Genomic DNA, 14,341 nt, shown 5'->3' with positions numbered 1-14,341 from the left:
AGGAGTGGAGACATGAGGAGTGGAGACATGAGGAGTGGAGAGGAGACATGAGGAGTGGAGAGGAGACATGAGAGGAGAGGAGACATGAGGAGTGGAGACATGAGGAGTGGAGAGGAGACATGAGGAGTGGAGACATGAGGAGTGGAGAGGAGACATGAGAGGAGAGGAGAGGAGACATGAGAGGAGAGGAGACATGAGGAGTGGAGAGGAGACATGAGGAGTGGAGAGGAGACAGGAGAGGAGAGGAGAGGACACATGAGAGGAGAGGAGACATGAGGAGTGGAGAGGAGACATGAGAGGAGAGGACACATGAGAGGAGTGGAGACATGAGGAGTGGAGAGGAGACATGAGAGGAGAGGAGACATGAGGAGTGGAGAGGAGACATGAGAGGAGAGGAGACATGAGGAGTGGAGACATGAGGAGTGGAGAGGAGACATGAGGAGTGGAGACATGAGGAGTGGAGAGGAGACATGAGGAGTGGAGAGGAGACATGAGAGGAGAGGAGACATGAGAGGAGAGGAGAGGAGACATGAGAGGAGAGGAGACATGAGGAGTGGAGACATGAGGAGTGGAGAGGAGACATGAGGAGTGGAGAGGAGACATGAGGAGTGGAGACATGAGGAGTGGAGAGGAGACATGAGAGGAGAGGAGACATGAGGAGTGGAGAGGAGACATGAGAGGAGAGGAGACATGAGGAGTGGAGAGGAGACATGAGGAGTGGAGACATGAGAGGAGTGGAGAGGAGACATGAGAGGAGAGGAGACATGAGGAGTGGAGAGGAGACATGAGGAGAGGAGAGGAGACATGAGAGGAGAGGAGACATGAGAGGAGAGGAGAGGAGACATGAGAGGAGAGGAGACATGAGAGGAGTGGAGAGGAGACATGAGAGGAGAGGAGAGGAGACATGAGAGGAGTGGAGAGGAGACATGAGAGGAGAGGAGACATGAGAGGAGTGGAGAGGAGACATGAGAGGAGAGGAGACATGAGAGGAGAGGAGACATGAGAGGAGAGGAGAGGAGACATGAGAGGAGTGGAGAGGAGACATGAGAGGAGAGGAGACATGAGTGGAGAGGAGAGGAGACATGAGAGGAGTGGAGAGGAGACATGAGAGGAGAGGAGACATGAGAGGAGAGGAGAGGAGACATGAGAGGAGAGGAGAGGAGACATGAGAGGAGAGGAGAGGAGACATGAGAGGAGAGGAGAGGAGACATGAGAGGAGAGGAGACATGAGGAGTGGAGAGGAGACATGAGGAGTGGAGAGGAGACATGAGAGGAGAGGAGACATGAGAGGAGAGGAGACATGAGAGGAGAGGAGAGGAGACATGAGAGGAGAGGAGACATGAGAGGAGAGGAGACATGAGAGGAGAGGAGACATGAGAGGAGAGGAGACAGGAGGAGTGGAGATCTATCAGAATACAGTTGAGTCTGAAGAAGAGGAAACATGGATATCATGAAGAGAAGCAGACAAAATGAAGATGACCAGATGTTATATAATCAATATACGACTGATCCGATTGGCTTATTACGGGTCAGCTGCTTCCAGGTGCTGCTGGAGAACACACCACTCTCAGTACTAGTTCTACCTCTAGTAGTACTACCTCTAGTAGTACTAGTAGTACTACCTCTAGTAGTACTAGTTCTACCTCTAGTAGTACTACCTCTAGTAGTACTAGTAGTACTACCTCTAGTAGTACTAGTTCTACCTCTAGTAGTACTACCTCTAGTAGTACTACTAGTACTACCTCTAGTAGTACTAGTAGTACTACCTCTAGTAGTACTAGTTCTACCTCTAGAAGTACTACCTCTAGTACCTCTAGTAGTACTAGTTCTACCTCTAGTAGTACTACCTCTAGTAGTACTAGTTCTACCTCTAGTAGTACTAGTTCTACCTCTAGTAGTACTACCTCTAGTAGTACTAGTTCTACCTCTAGTAGTACTAGTTCTACCTCTAGAAGTACTACCTCTAGTAGTACTACCTCTAGTAGTACTAGTACTACCTCTAGTAGTACTACCTCTAGTAGAACTAGTTCTACCTCTAGAAGTACTACCTCTAGTAGTACTAGTTCTACCTCTAGTAGTACTACCTCTAGTAGTACTAGTTCTACCTCTAGTAGTACTAGTTCTACCTCTAGTAGTACTACCTCTAGTAGTACTAGTTCTAGTAGTACTAGTTCTACCTCTAGTAGTTCTACCTCTAGTAGTACTAGTTCGACCCTGTGTAGTTCTACCTCTAGTAGTACTAGTTCTACCTCTAGTAGAACTAGTTCTACCTCTAGTAGTACTAGTTCTACCCTCTGTAGTTCTACCTCTAGTAGTACTAGTTCTACCCTCTGTAGTTCTACCTCTAGTAGTACTAGTTCTACCTCTAGTAGTACTACCTCTAGTAGTACTAGTTCTACCTCTAGTAGTTCTACCTCTAGTAGTACTAGTTCGACCCTGTGTAGTTCTACCTCTAGTAGTACTAGTTCGACCCTGTGTAGTTCTACCTCTAGTAGTACTAGTTCTACCTCTAGTAGTTCTACCTCTAGTAGTACTAGTTCTACCTCTAGTAGTTCTACCTCTAGTAGTACTAGTTCTACCTCTAGTAGTACTAGTTCTACCCTGTGTAGTTCTACCTCTAGTAGTACTAGTTCTACCTCTAGTAGAACTAGTTCTACCTCTAGTAGTACTAGTTCTACCCTCTGTAGTTCTACCTCTAGTAGTACTAGTTCTACCCTCTGTAGTTCTACCTCTAGTAGTACTAGTTCTACCTCTAGTAGTACTACCTCTAGTAGTACTAGTTCTACCTCTAGTAGTTCTACCTCTAGTAGTACTAGTTCGACCCTGTGTAGTTCTACCTCTAGTAGTACTAGTTCGACCCTGTGTAGTTCTACCTCTAGTAGTACTAGTTCTACCTCTAGTAGTTCTACCTCTAGTAGTACTAGTTCTACCTCTAGTAGTTCTACCTCTAGTAGTACTAGTTCTACCTCTAGTAGTACTAGTTCTACCCTGTGTAGTTCTACCTCTAGTAGTACTAGTTCTACCCTGTGTAGTTCTACCTCTAGTAGTACTAGTTGTGGAAGCAGTACTACTCAGTACTACTACTACAGAGTGTTTAACAGGACGATGTGATAAAGTCCAACAAGGAGGGAGGAGATCAAAATAAAAATAGAGCTCACTGATGTTAAAAATGAAGAGAAAAAACAACATGAAAAGATTTAGAAAGAAGGTTTGAGACAACAGGAAGAATAAAGATGTTCACGAGGTTGGTAGTTAAAGTCTGACTGACGGCAACAACACAGACTGACGGCAACAACACAGACTGACGGCAACAACACAGACTGACGGCAACAACACAGACTGACGGCAACAACACAGACTGACAGACTCACAGCAACAACACAGACTGACAGCAACAACACAGACTGACGGCAACAACACAGACTGACAGACTCACAGCAACAACACAGACTGACGGCAACAACACAGACTGACAGACTCACAGCAACAACACAGACTGACGGCAACAACACAGACTGACAGACTCACAGCAACAACACAGACTCACAGCAACAACACAGACTCACAGCAACAACACAGACTCAAAGCAACAACACAGACTCACAGCAACAACACAGACTCACAGCAACAACACAGACTCACAGCAACAACACAGACTCACAGCAACAACACAGTATGACGGCAACAACACAGACTGACGGCAACAACACACACTCACAACAACAACACAGACTCACAGCAACAACACAGACTCACAGCAACAACAACACAGACTCACAACAACAACACAGACTCACAGCAACACAGACTCACAGCAACAACACAGACTCACAGCAACAACACAGACTTACAGCAACAACAACACAGACTCACAACAACAACACAGACTCACAGCAACACAGACTCACAGCAACAACACAGACTCACAGCAACAACACAGACTCAAAGCAACAACACAGACTCACAGCAACAACACAGACTCAAAGCAACAACACAGACTCAAAGCAACAACACAGACTCACAGCAACAACACAGACTCACAGCAACAACACAGACTCACGGCAACAACACAGACTCACAGCAACAACACAGACTCACAGCAACAACACAGACTCACGGCAACAACACAGACTCACGGCAACAACACAGACTCACAGCAACAACACAGACTCACGGCAACAACACAGACTCACGGCAACAACACAGACTCACGGCAACAACACAGACTCACAGCAACAACACAGACTCACAGCAACAACACAGACTCACAGCAACAACACAGACTCACAGCAACAACACAGACTCACAGCAACAACACAGACTCACAGCAACAACACAGACTCAAAGCAACAACACAGACTCAAAGCAACAACACAGACTTACAGCAACAACACAGACTCAAAGCAACAACACAGACTTACGGCAACAACACAGACTCAAAGCAACAACACAGACTCACGGCAACAACACAGACTCACGGCAACAACACAGACTCACGGCAACAACACAGACTCACGGCAACAACACAGACTCACGGCAACAACACAGACTCACAGCAACAACACAGACTTACAGCAACAACAAAGACTCACAGCAACAACAACACAGACTCACAGCAACAACATAGACTCACAGCAACAACACAGACTCAAAGCAACAACACAGACTTACAGCAACAACAAAGACTCACAGCAACAACAACACAGACTCACAGCAACAACACAGACTCAAAGCAACAACACAGACTCACGGCAACAACACAGACTCACAGCAACAACACAGACTCACGGCAACAACACAGACTCACAGCAACAACACAGACTCACGGCAACAACACAGACTCACAGCAACAACAACACAGACTCAAAGCAACAACACAGACTCACGGCAACAACACAGACTCACAGCAACAACAACACAGACTCACGGCAACAACACAGACTCAAAGCAACAACACAGACTCACGGCAACAACACAGACTCACAGCAACAACAACACAGACTCACGGCAACAACACAGACTCACGGCAACAACACAGACTCACAGCAACAACAAAAGACTCACAGCAACAACACAGACTCAAAGCAACAACACAGACTCAAAGCAACAACACAGACTCACGGCAACAACAACACAGACTCACAGCAACAACAACAGACTCACAGCAACAACAAAAGACTCACAGCAACAACACAGACTCAAAGCAACAACAACACAGACTCAAAGCAACAACACAGACTCACAGCAACAACAACAGACTCAAAGCAACAACACAGACTCACAGCAACAACAACACAGACTCAAAGCAACAACAACAGACTCAAAGCAACAACACAGACTCACAGCAACAACATAGACTCACAGCAACAACACAGACTCACAGCAACAACACAGACTCACAGCAACAACACAGACTCAAAGCAACAACAACACAGACTCAAAGCAACAACACAGACTCAAAGCAACAACACAGACTCAAAGCAACAACAACACAGACTCAAAGCAACAACACAGACTCACAGCAACAACACAGACTTACAGCAACAACACAGACTCACAGCAACAACACAGACTTACAGCAACAACACAGACTCACAGCAACAACACAGACTCACGGCAACAACACAGACTCACAGCAACAACACAGACTCACAGCAACAACACAGACTCACGGCAACAACAACACAGACTCACAGCAACAACAACAGACTCACAGCAACAACAACAGACTCACAGCAACAACAACAGACTCACGGCAACAACACAGACTCAAAGCAACAACACAGACTCAAAGCAACAACACAGACTCAAAGCAACAACACAGACTCAAAGCAACAACAACACAGACTCAAAGCAACAACACAGACTCAAAGCAACAACACAGACTCAAAGCAACAACAACACAGACTCAAAGCAACAACACAGACTCAAAGCAACAACAACACAGACTCACAGCAACAACAGACTCAAAGCAACAACACAGACTCACAGCAACAACAACACAGACTCACAGCAACAACAACAGACTCAAAGCAACAACACAGACTCAAAGCAACAACAACAGACTCAAAGCAACAACACAGACTCACAGCAACAACACAGACTCACAGCAACAACACAGACTCAAAGCAACAACACAGACTCACAGCAACAACACAGACTCACAGCAACAACAACAGACTCACAGCAACAACACAGACTCAAAGCAACAACAACACAGACTCAAAGCAACACAGACCTCAAAGCAACAACACAGACTCACAGCAACAACAACACAGACTCAAAGCAACAACAACAGACTCACAGCAACAACACAGACTCACAGCAACAACACAGACTCAAAGCAACAACACAGACTCAAAGCAACAACACAGACTCACAGCAACAACAACACAGACTCAAAGCAACAACAACAGACTCACAGCAACAACACAGACTCAAAGCAACAACACAGACTCAAAGCAACAACAACAACAGACTCAAAGCAACAACAACAGACTCAAAGCAACAACACAGACTCAAAGCAACAACAACAACAGACTCAAAGCAACAACACAGACTCACAGCAACAACAACAACAGACTCAAAGCAACAACACAGACTCAAAGCAACAACACAGACTCAAAGCAACAACACAGACTCAAAGCAACAACACAGACTCAAAGCAACAACAACACAGACTCACAGCAACAACAACACAGACTCAAAGCAACAACAACACAGACTCAAAGCAACAACAACACAGACTCAAAGCAACAACAACACAGACTCAAAGCAACAACAACAACAGACTCAAAGCAACAACACAGACTCACAGCAACAACAACACAGACTCAAAGCAACAACAACACAGACTCAAAGCAACAACAACAACAGACTCAAAGCAACAACACAGACTCAAAGCAACAACAACACAGACTCACAGCAACAACAACACAGACTCACAGCAACAACAACAGACTCACAGCAACAACACAGACTCAAAGCAACAACAACACAGACTCAAAGCAACACAGACCTCAAAGCAACAACACAGACTCACAGCAACAACAACACAGACTCAAAGCAACAACAACAGACTCACAGCAACAACACAGACTCAAAGCAACAACACAGACTCACAGCAACAACAACAGACTCACAGCAACAACACAGACTCAAAGCAACAACAACACAGACTCAAAGCAACAACACAGACTCAAAGCAACAACAACACAGACTCAAAGCAACAACACAGACTCAAAGCAACAACAACAACAGACTCAAAGCAACAACACAGACTCACAGCAACAACAACAACAGACTCAAAGCAACAACACAGACTCAAAGCAACAACAACACAGACTCAAAGCAACAACAACACAGACTCACAGCAACAACAACACAGACTCAAAGCAACAACAACACAGACTCAAAGCAACAACAACACAGACTCAAAGCAACAACAACACAGACTCACAGCAACAACAACACAGACTCAAAGCAACAACAACACAGACTCACAGCAACAACAACACAGACTCAAAGCAACAACAACACAGACTCACAGCAACAACAACACAGACTCAAAGCAACAACAACACAGACTCAAAGCAACAACAACAACAGACTCAAAGCAACAACACAGACTCAAAGCAACAACAACACAGACTCAAAGCAACAACAACACAGACTCACAGCAACAACAACACAGACTCACAGCAACAACAACACAGACTCAAAGCAACAACAACACAGACTCAAAGCAACAACAACACAGACTCAAAGCAACAACAACACAGACTCAAAGCAACAACAACACAGACTCAAAGCAACAACAACACAGACTCACAGCAACAACAACACAGACTCACAGCAACAACAACACAGACTCAAAGCAACAACAACACAGACTCAAAGCAACAACAACAACAGACTCAAAGCAACAACACAGACTCAAAGCAACAACAACACAGACTCAAAGCAACAACAACACAGACTCACAGCAACAACAACACAGACTCAAAGCAACAACAACACAGACTCAAAGCAACAACAACACAGACTCAAAGCAACAAAAACACAGACTCACAGCAACAACAACACAGACTCAAAGCAACAACAACACAGACTCAAAGCAACAACAACACAGACTCAAAGCAACAACAACACAGACTCACAGCAACAACAACACAGACTCACAGCAACAACAACAGACTCACAGCAACAACACAGACTCAAAGCAACAACAACACAGACTCACAGCAACAACAACACTCACAGCAACAACAACACAGACTCACAGCAACAACAACACAGACTCAAAGCAACAACAACACAGACTCAAAGCAACAACAACACAGACTCAAAGCAACAACAACACAACAACACAGACTCAAAGCAACAACAACACAGACTCACAGCAACAACAACACTCACAGCAACAACAACACAGACTCACAGCAACAACAACACAGACTCACAGCAACAACAACACAGACTCAAAGCAACAACAACACAGACTCAAAGCAACAACAACACAGACTCAAAGCAACAACAACACAGACTCAAAGCAACAACAACACAGACTCACAGCAACAACAACACAGACTCAAAGCAAAACAACCACAAAGACGTGCAAAACGACAACAAAGAGACTCAAAGACACATAATCAGTCCAAAGAGACACTTTTACATACTTCACATTATTAGTGACATTCCTCCTCGATACACCTTCCCCATGGTCGTACAGGACCATCACACACAACAACGCGTACCTGCTTCTCGCTGAGTGCCGTGATCTTGGCTTGAAGTTCGTGGAGCTGCTTCTTCAGATCTGCGTTCTGAAAACAGGAAACAGTCAGAATCTTCTTCTTCTTCTTCGTGTGTGGAGACAAACAGCTGTTCACGAGTCACTTCTTACCTGAGGGTCCTGCTTCATCTGGGCAACCAGTTTCTGCAGAAGAAGATCAGAGACAGTCAGAGCACAGAGACACCTGCTGGTCACAGACGGGAACTACAGCACTCAGCTGTTTAGACAAGTATTAGGACACGTGTGATGTCATACAAGTATTAGGACACGTGTGATGTCATACAAGTATTAGGACACGTGTGATGTCATACAAGTATTAGGACACGTGTGATGTCATACAAGTATTAGGACACGTGTGATGTCATACAAGTATTAGGACACGTGTGATGTCATACAAGTATTAGGACACGTGTGATGTCATACAAGTATTAGGACACGTGTGATGTCATACAAGTATTAGGACACGTGTGATGTCATACAAGTATTAGGACACGTGTGATGTCATACAAGTATTAGGACACGTGTGATGTCATACAAGTACATAGAAGTGGTTTAGAGTCTCAGTCCCAACTCTCTTTGAGTCTTTCATGAAAACTTTCTGGCAGTCAGCATTTCTGTAGACTTTGCCTGAGGGAATTACCCACGATTCATAGCGGCGTGACATTAACCACGGTTACACACATTGACTCAACAACAACAGCTGTTCCTCTTGTTCATCTGACCTGATGGATTTGGATCTCCACCTTCAGGGCCTCCTGCAACGTCTGGAGCTCCATCATGGATCCAGTCAGTCTGCCAGCTGATCGATCAGCCTACACACACACACACACACACACACACACACACACACACACACACACACACACACACACACACACACACACACACACACACACACACACACACACACACACACACACACACACACACACACACACACACACACACACACACACACACACACACACACACACACACACACACACACACACACACACACACACACACACACACACACACACACATCAACCGCCATACAAAGACTTCCTCTGTGATGCTGACTGTCAAGGTCAACAAAGGTAAAGGCCACCCAGACAGCATCATCACACAGGACGTTCAATATTATCATCATTACAGTAAGAACTGTTATTAATTATGCATAATTTCACGTCTCATAGGGTCCATTGGACCTGGAGGTGTCTGATGCTGGTGAGCCGGCCTCCCATTGGCCCTGCTGATGCCCCGCCCCCCCTCCTCTCTACCTCCTTCTGTTTCATGGATTGGAGTTCCATTCATACATTGTCATATTCATGTAATGTGTTTATGTAACTCTGTAACTCTGTTCATCTGGTCACATGACATCTATTCATCTGTCCATCCGGGGAGAGGGATCCTCCTCTGTTGCTCTCCTGAAGGTTTCTTCACTTTTTTCCCTGTCAAAGGTTATTTTTGGGGAGTTTTTCCTGATCTGATGTGAGGTCAAAGGTCAGGGATGTCGTATGTGTACAGATTGTAAAGCCCTCTGAGGGGAGTTTGTGATTTGTGATATTGGGCTATACAAAATAAACTGATTGAATTGAATACTTCACAAGTGTACTTGTATTACAGTACTAACAGCAGATTAATTATGTATATTAATACTTCATTAGTGTACTTTTACCTTAACACCAACTCCAGTAGGAAAACCATCCAACTGAAGCATTAAAGTGCCGCTGAAAAGAAACACAAAGAAAACATGAATACTATGATATTCCTTCACCTTTTTATAATAAGGAAGCTTATTTAATTACCTTCGTATTCAAATATTAAAGAGGATGCATTTATTATGTAGATAAACTTAAACATAGTAACTTTACTTCATTATTAAAACACATTAAATATACCTTATTCTGATAGAAACACGTGACATTAAATATTACATCTAATTATTATATACTATATCTAATTAATACATTTCTAATTTTTATACATTATATATACTTAATGTAAAACATAAGGTCTCTTTATTTGATAATAAAAGTATTGAACGCTTTAATCCTCTTTAAATAATAAAAAGTAAACAAGTAGAAGTAAAGTTACTTCATTTTCATATATTTACTCCCTGTAAAAACATATATTATACGTAACTTGTATTAAAGGCTGAAACACATTATTTATTATTATATTATATAATAAATGCAGGAAGAGAAGTAAAAATACTAATACACTGAAAGTGATACAAGTATAACTCAATATTACATAAAATACAGAAGTATTATCAGCAGAATGTACTTAAAGTATCAAAAGTACACAAGTGTTGTATTATTATAGAATATTACAGTATTCTGTTCATCAACATGGATTTAAGATACTTTATGTACTATTCATATCTACGGTATAGAACTACATGTACTTCTGATCATTATTTAAACATCCTGAAAGTCAAACAGGAACATGTTTGAATGTAACTTTAGTTAAACTTTATTATTGTTATGAATATTATATTGTTAAACCGGTTCCATGCTAGTGGAGGAGGAGACTCACCACCTGACTGTGGGACTGCACTCCACCCCTCTGTGCTGCCCCTGTCAAACACAACAAGCGCACCTCGTCACAAACAGCACTAAACATCAAGAACAAATATTAAAACGTTCTGCACTAAACATCAAGAACAAATATTAAAACGTTCTGCACTAAACATCAAGAACAAATATTAAAACGTTCTGCACTAAACATCAAGAACAAATATTAAAACGTTCTGGACTAAACATCAAGAACAAATATTAAAACGTTCTGCACTAAACATCAAGAACAAATATTAAAACGTTCTGCACTAAACATCAAGAACACGTCTCTTTGAGTTTTATGAAGAACTAAAATGTTTCTCTGCAAACGCTCCAAGTTTAAAATTGTATTTCTATGTTTTTATGAGAATAACTATAAAAACATGGAAATAAATATCCCTATAACAATTCATAATATAATATATAAGCGCATAACAAATATAACCATACAACAATAGGAATAAGAATAAGGAATAAAAAAGTAAGAATAAAGAATAGGAATAAGAATAAGGAATAAAAAATAAAGAATAGGAATAAGAATAAGGAATAAAAAATAAAGAATAGGAATAAGAATAAGGAATAAAAAATAAAGAATAGGAATAAGAATAAGGAATAAAAAATAAAGAATAGGAATAAGAATAAGAATAAAGAATCAGAATAAAGAAGAAACAAAGAATAAGAATACAAATAAACACTACAAATAAGGAATAGGAATAAAAAAAATAAGAATTAAAAATAAAAATAAAGAATACAAGATAAGAATAGGAATGACAAATAAGAAGAAAGAGGAATAAAGAATAGGAATAAAAAATATGAATAAAGAATGAGAATAGAAATAAAGAATATGAATAAAGATTAAGAATACAAATATGAATAAAGATTAAGAATAAAGAATGAGAATAGAAATAAAGAATATGAATAAAGAATGAGAGGAAATAATAGGAATAAAGATTAAGAATGAGAATAGAAATAAAGAATAGGAATAAAGAATAACAATAAAGATTAAGAATAAAAAATATGAATAAAGATTAAGAATACATTTTAAAGAATAAAGAATGAGAATAGAAATAAAGAATATGAATAAAGAATGAGAATGAAAGGAAAGAATAACAATAAAGATTAAGAATAAAGAATGAGAATAGAAATAAAGAATAGGAAAAAAGGTTAAGAATGAGAATAGAAATAAATAAATAGGAAAGAATAGGAATAAAGATTAAAATAAAAAAAATAGGAATAAAGATGTTGCACATTAAAATATAACGTATTCTTATAAAAAATGTGACATTAAATATTATAAATCAACACACTACAATACATCCAGTCTGCTCTCCCAGTCCACCAGAGACCAGATCCCCAGTCCAACAGAGACCAGATCCCCAGTCCACCAGAGACCAGATCCCCAGTCCAACAGAGACCAGATCCCCAGTCCAACAGAGACCAGATCCCCAGTCCAACAGAGACCAGATCCCCAGTCCAACAGAGACCAGATCCCCAGTCCAACAGAAACCAGATCCCCAGTCCAACAGAGACCAGATCCCCAGTCCAACAGAGACCAGATCCCCAGTCCAACAGAGACCAGATCCCCAGTCCAACAGAGACCAGATCCCCAGTCCAACAGAGACCAGATCCCCAGTCCAACAGAGACCAGATCCCCAGTCCACCAGAGACCAGATCCCCAGTCCAACAGAGACCAGATCCCCCCAGTCCTTCAAAACCTCCACTGGCTCCCCATACAGCAAATAATCCAGTAAAAAGTCTCCTCATCACGACTGTGGCCCAGTGGGGAGCGGGGTCGTCCTTCAGTCAGAGGATCGGAGGTTCGAACCCCGGCTCTGCTAGCCCATGTTGGTGTGTCCTTGGGCAAGGCACTTAACCCCAAAGCGGTCCTGTAGCTACAGAATGTTAGTGCTGATGTGCATGATGTCATGTAGTGTTAAAGACTAGAAAATATCTAAGTACACAACCCTGAACCCCTTCATGCCCCCCACTATGTCCCAGGACTTGGGGGGACAGGGTCTTCTCCATTTCCCCCTCTGGACCTGGACCCCCTCAGGCACTCATCACTCTCCTCTTTAAAACTCATTTATTTAAACCTGAGATGCTTGTTCAGTTTGTTGTTGTTTCTCACTGTGATGTCATCCCTCTTGTTTACATTGTTGTTGTTTCTCACTGTGATGTCATCCCTCTTGTTTACATTGTTGTTGTTTCTCACTGTGATGTCATCCCTCTTGTTTACATTGTTGTTGTTTCTCACTGTGATGTCATCCCTCTTGTTTACATTGTTTTGTTTCTCACTGTGATGTCATCCCTCTTGTTTACATTGTTTTGTTTCTCACTGTGATGTCATCCCTCTTGTTTACATTGTTTTGTTTCTCACTGTGATGTCATCCCTCTTGTTTACATTGTTTTGTTTCTCACTGTGATGTCATCCCTCTTGTTTACATTGTTTTGTTTCTCACTGTGATGTCATCCCTCTTGTTTACATTGTTGTTGTTTCTCACTGTGATGTCATCCCTCTTGTTTACATTGTTGTTGTTTCTCACTGTGATGTCATCCCTCTTGTTTACATTGTTTTGTTTCTCACTGTGATGTCATCCCTCTTGTTTACATTGTTGTTTCTCACTGTGATGTCATCCCTCTTGTTTACATTGTTGTTTCTCACTGTGATGTCATCCCTCTTGTTTACATTGTTTTGTTTCTCACTGTGATGTCATCCCTCTTGTTTACATTGTTGTTGTTTCTCACTGTGATGTCATCCCTCTTGTTTACATTGTTGTTTCTCACTGTGATGTCATCCCTCTTGTTTACATTGTTTTGTTTCTCACTGTGATGTCATCCCTCTTGTTTACATTGTTTTGTTTCTCACTGTGATGTCATCCCTCTTGTTTACATTGTCTTGTTTCTCACTGTGATGTCATCCCTCTTGTTTACATTGTTGTTTCTCACTGTGATGTCATCCCTCTTGTTTACATTGTTTTGTTTCTCACTGTGATGTCATCCCTCTTGT

The 14,341-nt window shown here is 41.9% G+C and overlaps 1 protein-coding gene across 5 annotated transcripts in view; it reads right to left on the bottom strand.

Moving 5' to 3' along the window:
* Positions 1 to 14,341, bottom strand: part of phf21ab (PHD finger protein 21Ab) — a 54,243-nt gene that overhangs the window by 23,446 nt on the left and 16,456 nt on the right. For all 5 annotated transcript variants that reach the window (XM_034535164.1, XM_034535165.1, XM_034535169.1 and 2 more), the window contains exons 2-6: positions 11,315 to 11,355; positions 10,452 to 10,503; positions 9,514 to 9,603; positions 8,903 to 8,935; positions 8,757 to 8,822 (exon numbers count right to left, since the gene is read on the bottom strand). In XM_034535164.1, the coding sequence (XP_034391055.1) occupies positions 8,757 to 8,822; positions 8,903 to 8,935; positions 9,514 to 9,603; positions 10,452 to 10,493 (231 nt within the window). In that variant the 5' untranslated portion in view covers positions 10,494 to 10,503; positions 11,315 to 11,355. The remainder of the gene's footprint in view (positions 1 to 8,756; positions 8,823 to 8,902; positions 8,936 to 9,513; positions 9,604 to 10,451; positions 10,504 to 11,314; positions 11,356 to 14,341) is intronic.

The sequence above is a fragment of the Cyclopterus lumpus genome, chromosome 6, assembly GCF_009769545.1.
Source record: "Cyclopterus lumpus isolate fCycLum1 chromosome 6, fCycLum1.pri, whole genome shotgun sequence".
NCBI classification, from domain to species: Eukaryota; Metazoa; Chordata; class Actinopteri; order Perciformes; family Cyclopteridae; genus Cyclopterus; species Cyclopterus lumpus.
Note: the sequence above shows the minus strand (reverse complement) of the source record. Positions and strands in the feature narration are given on the sequence as shown.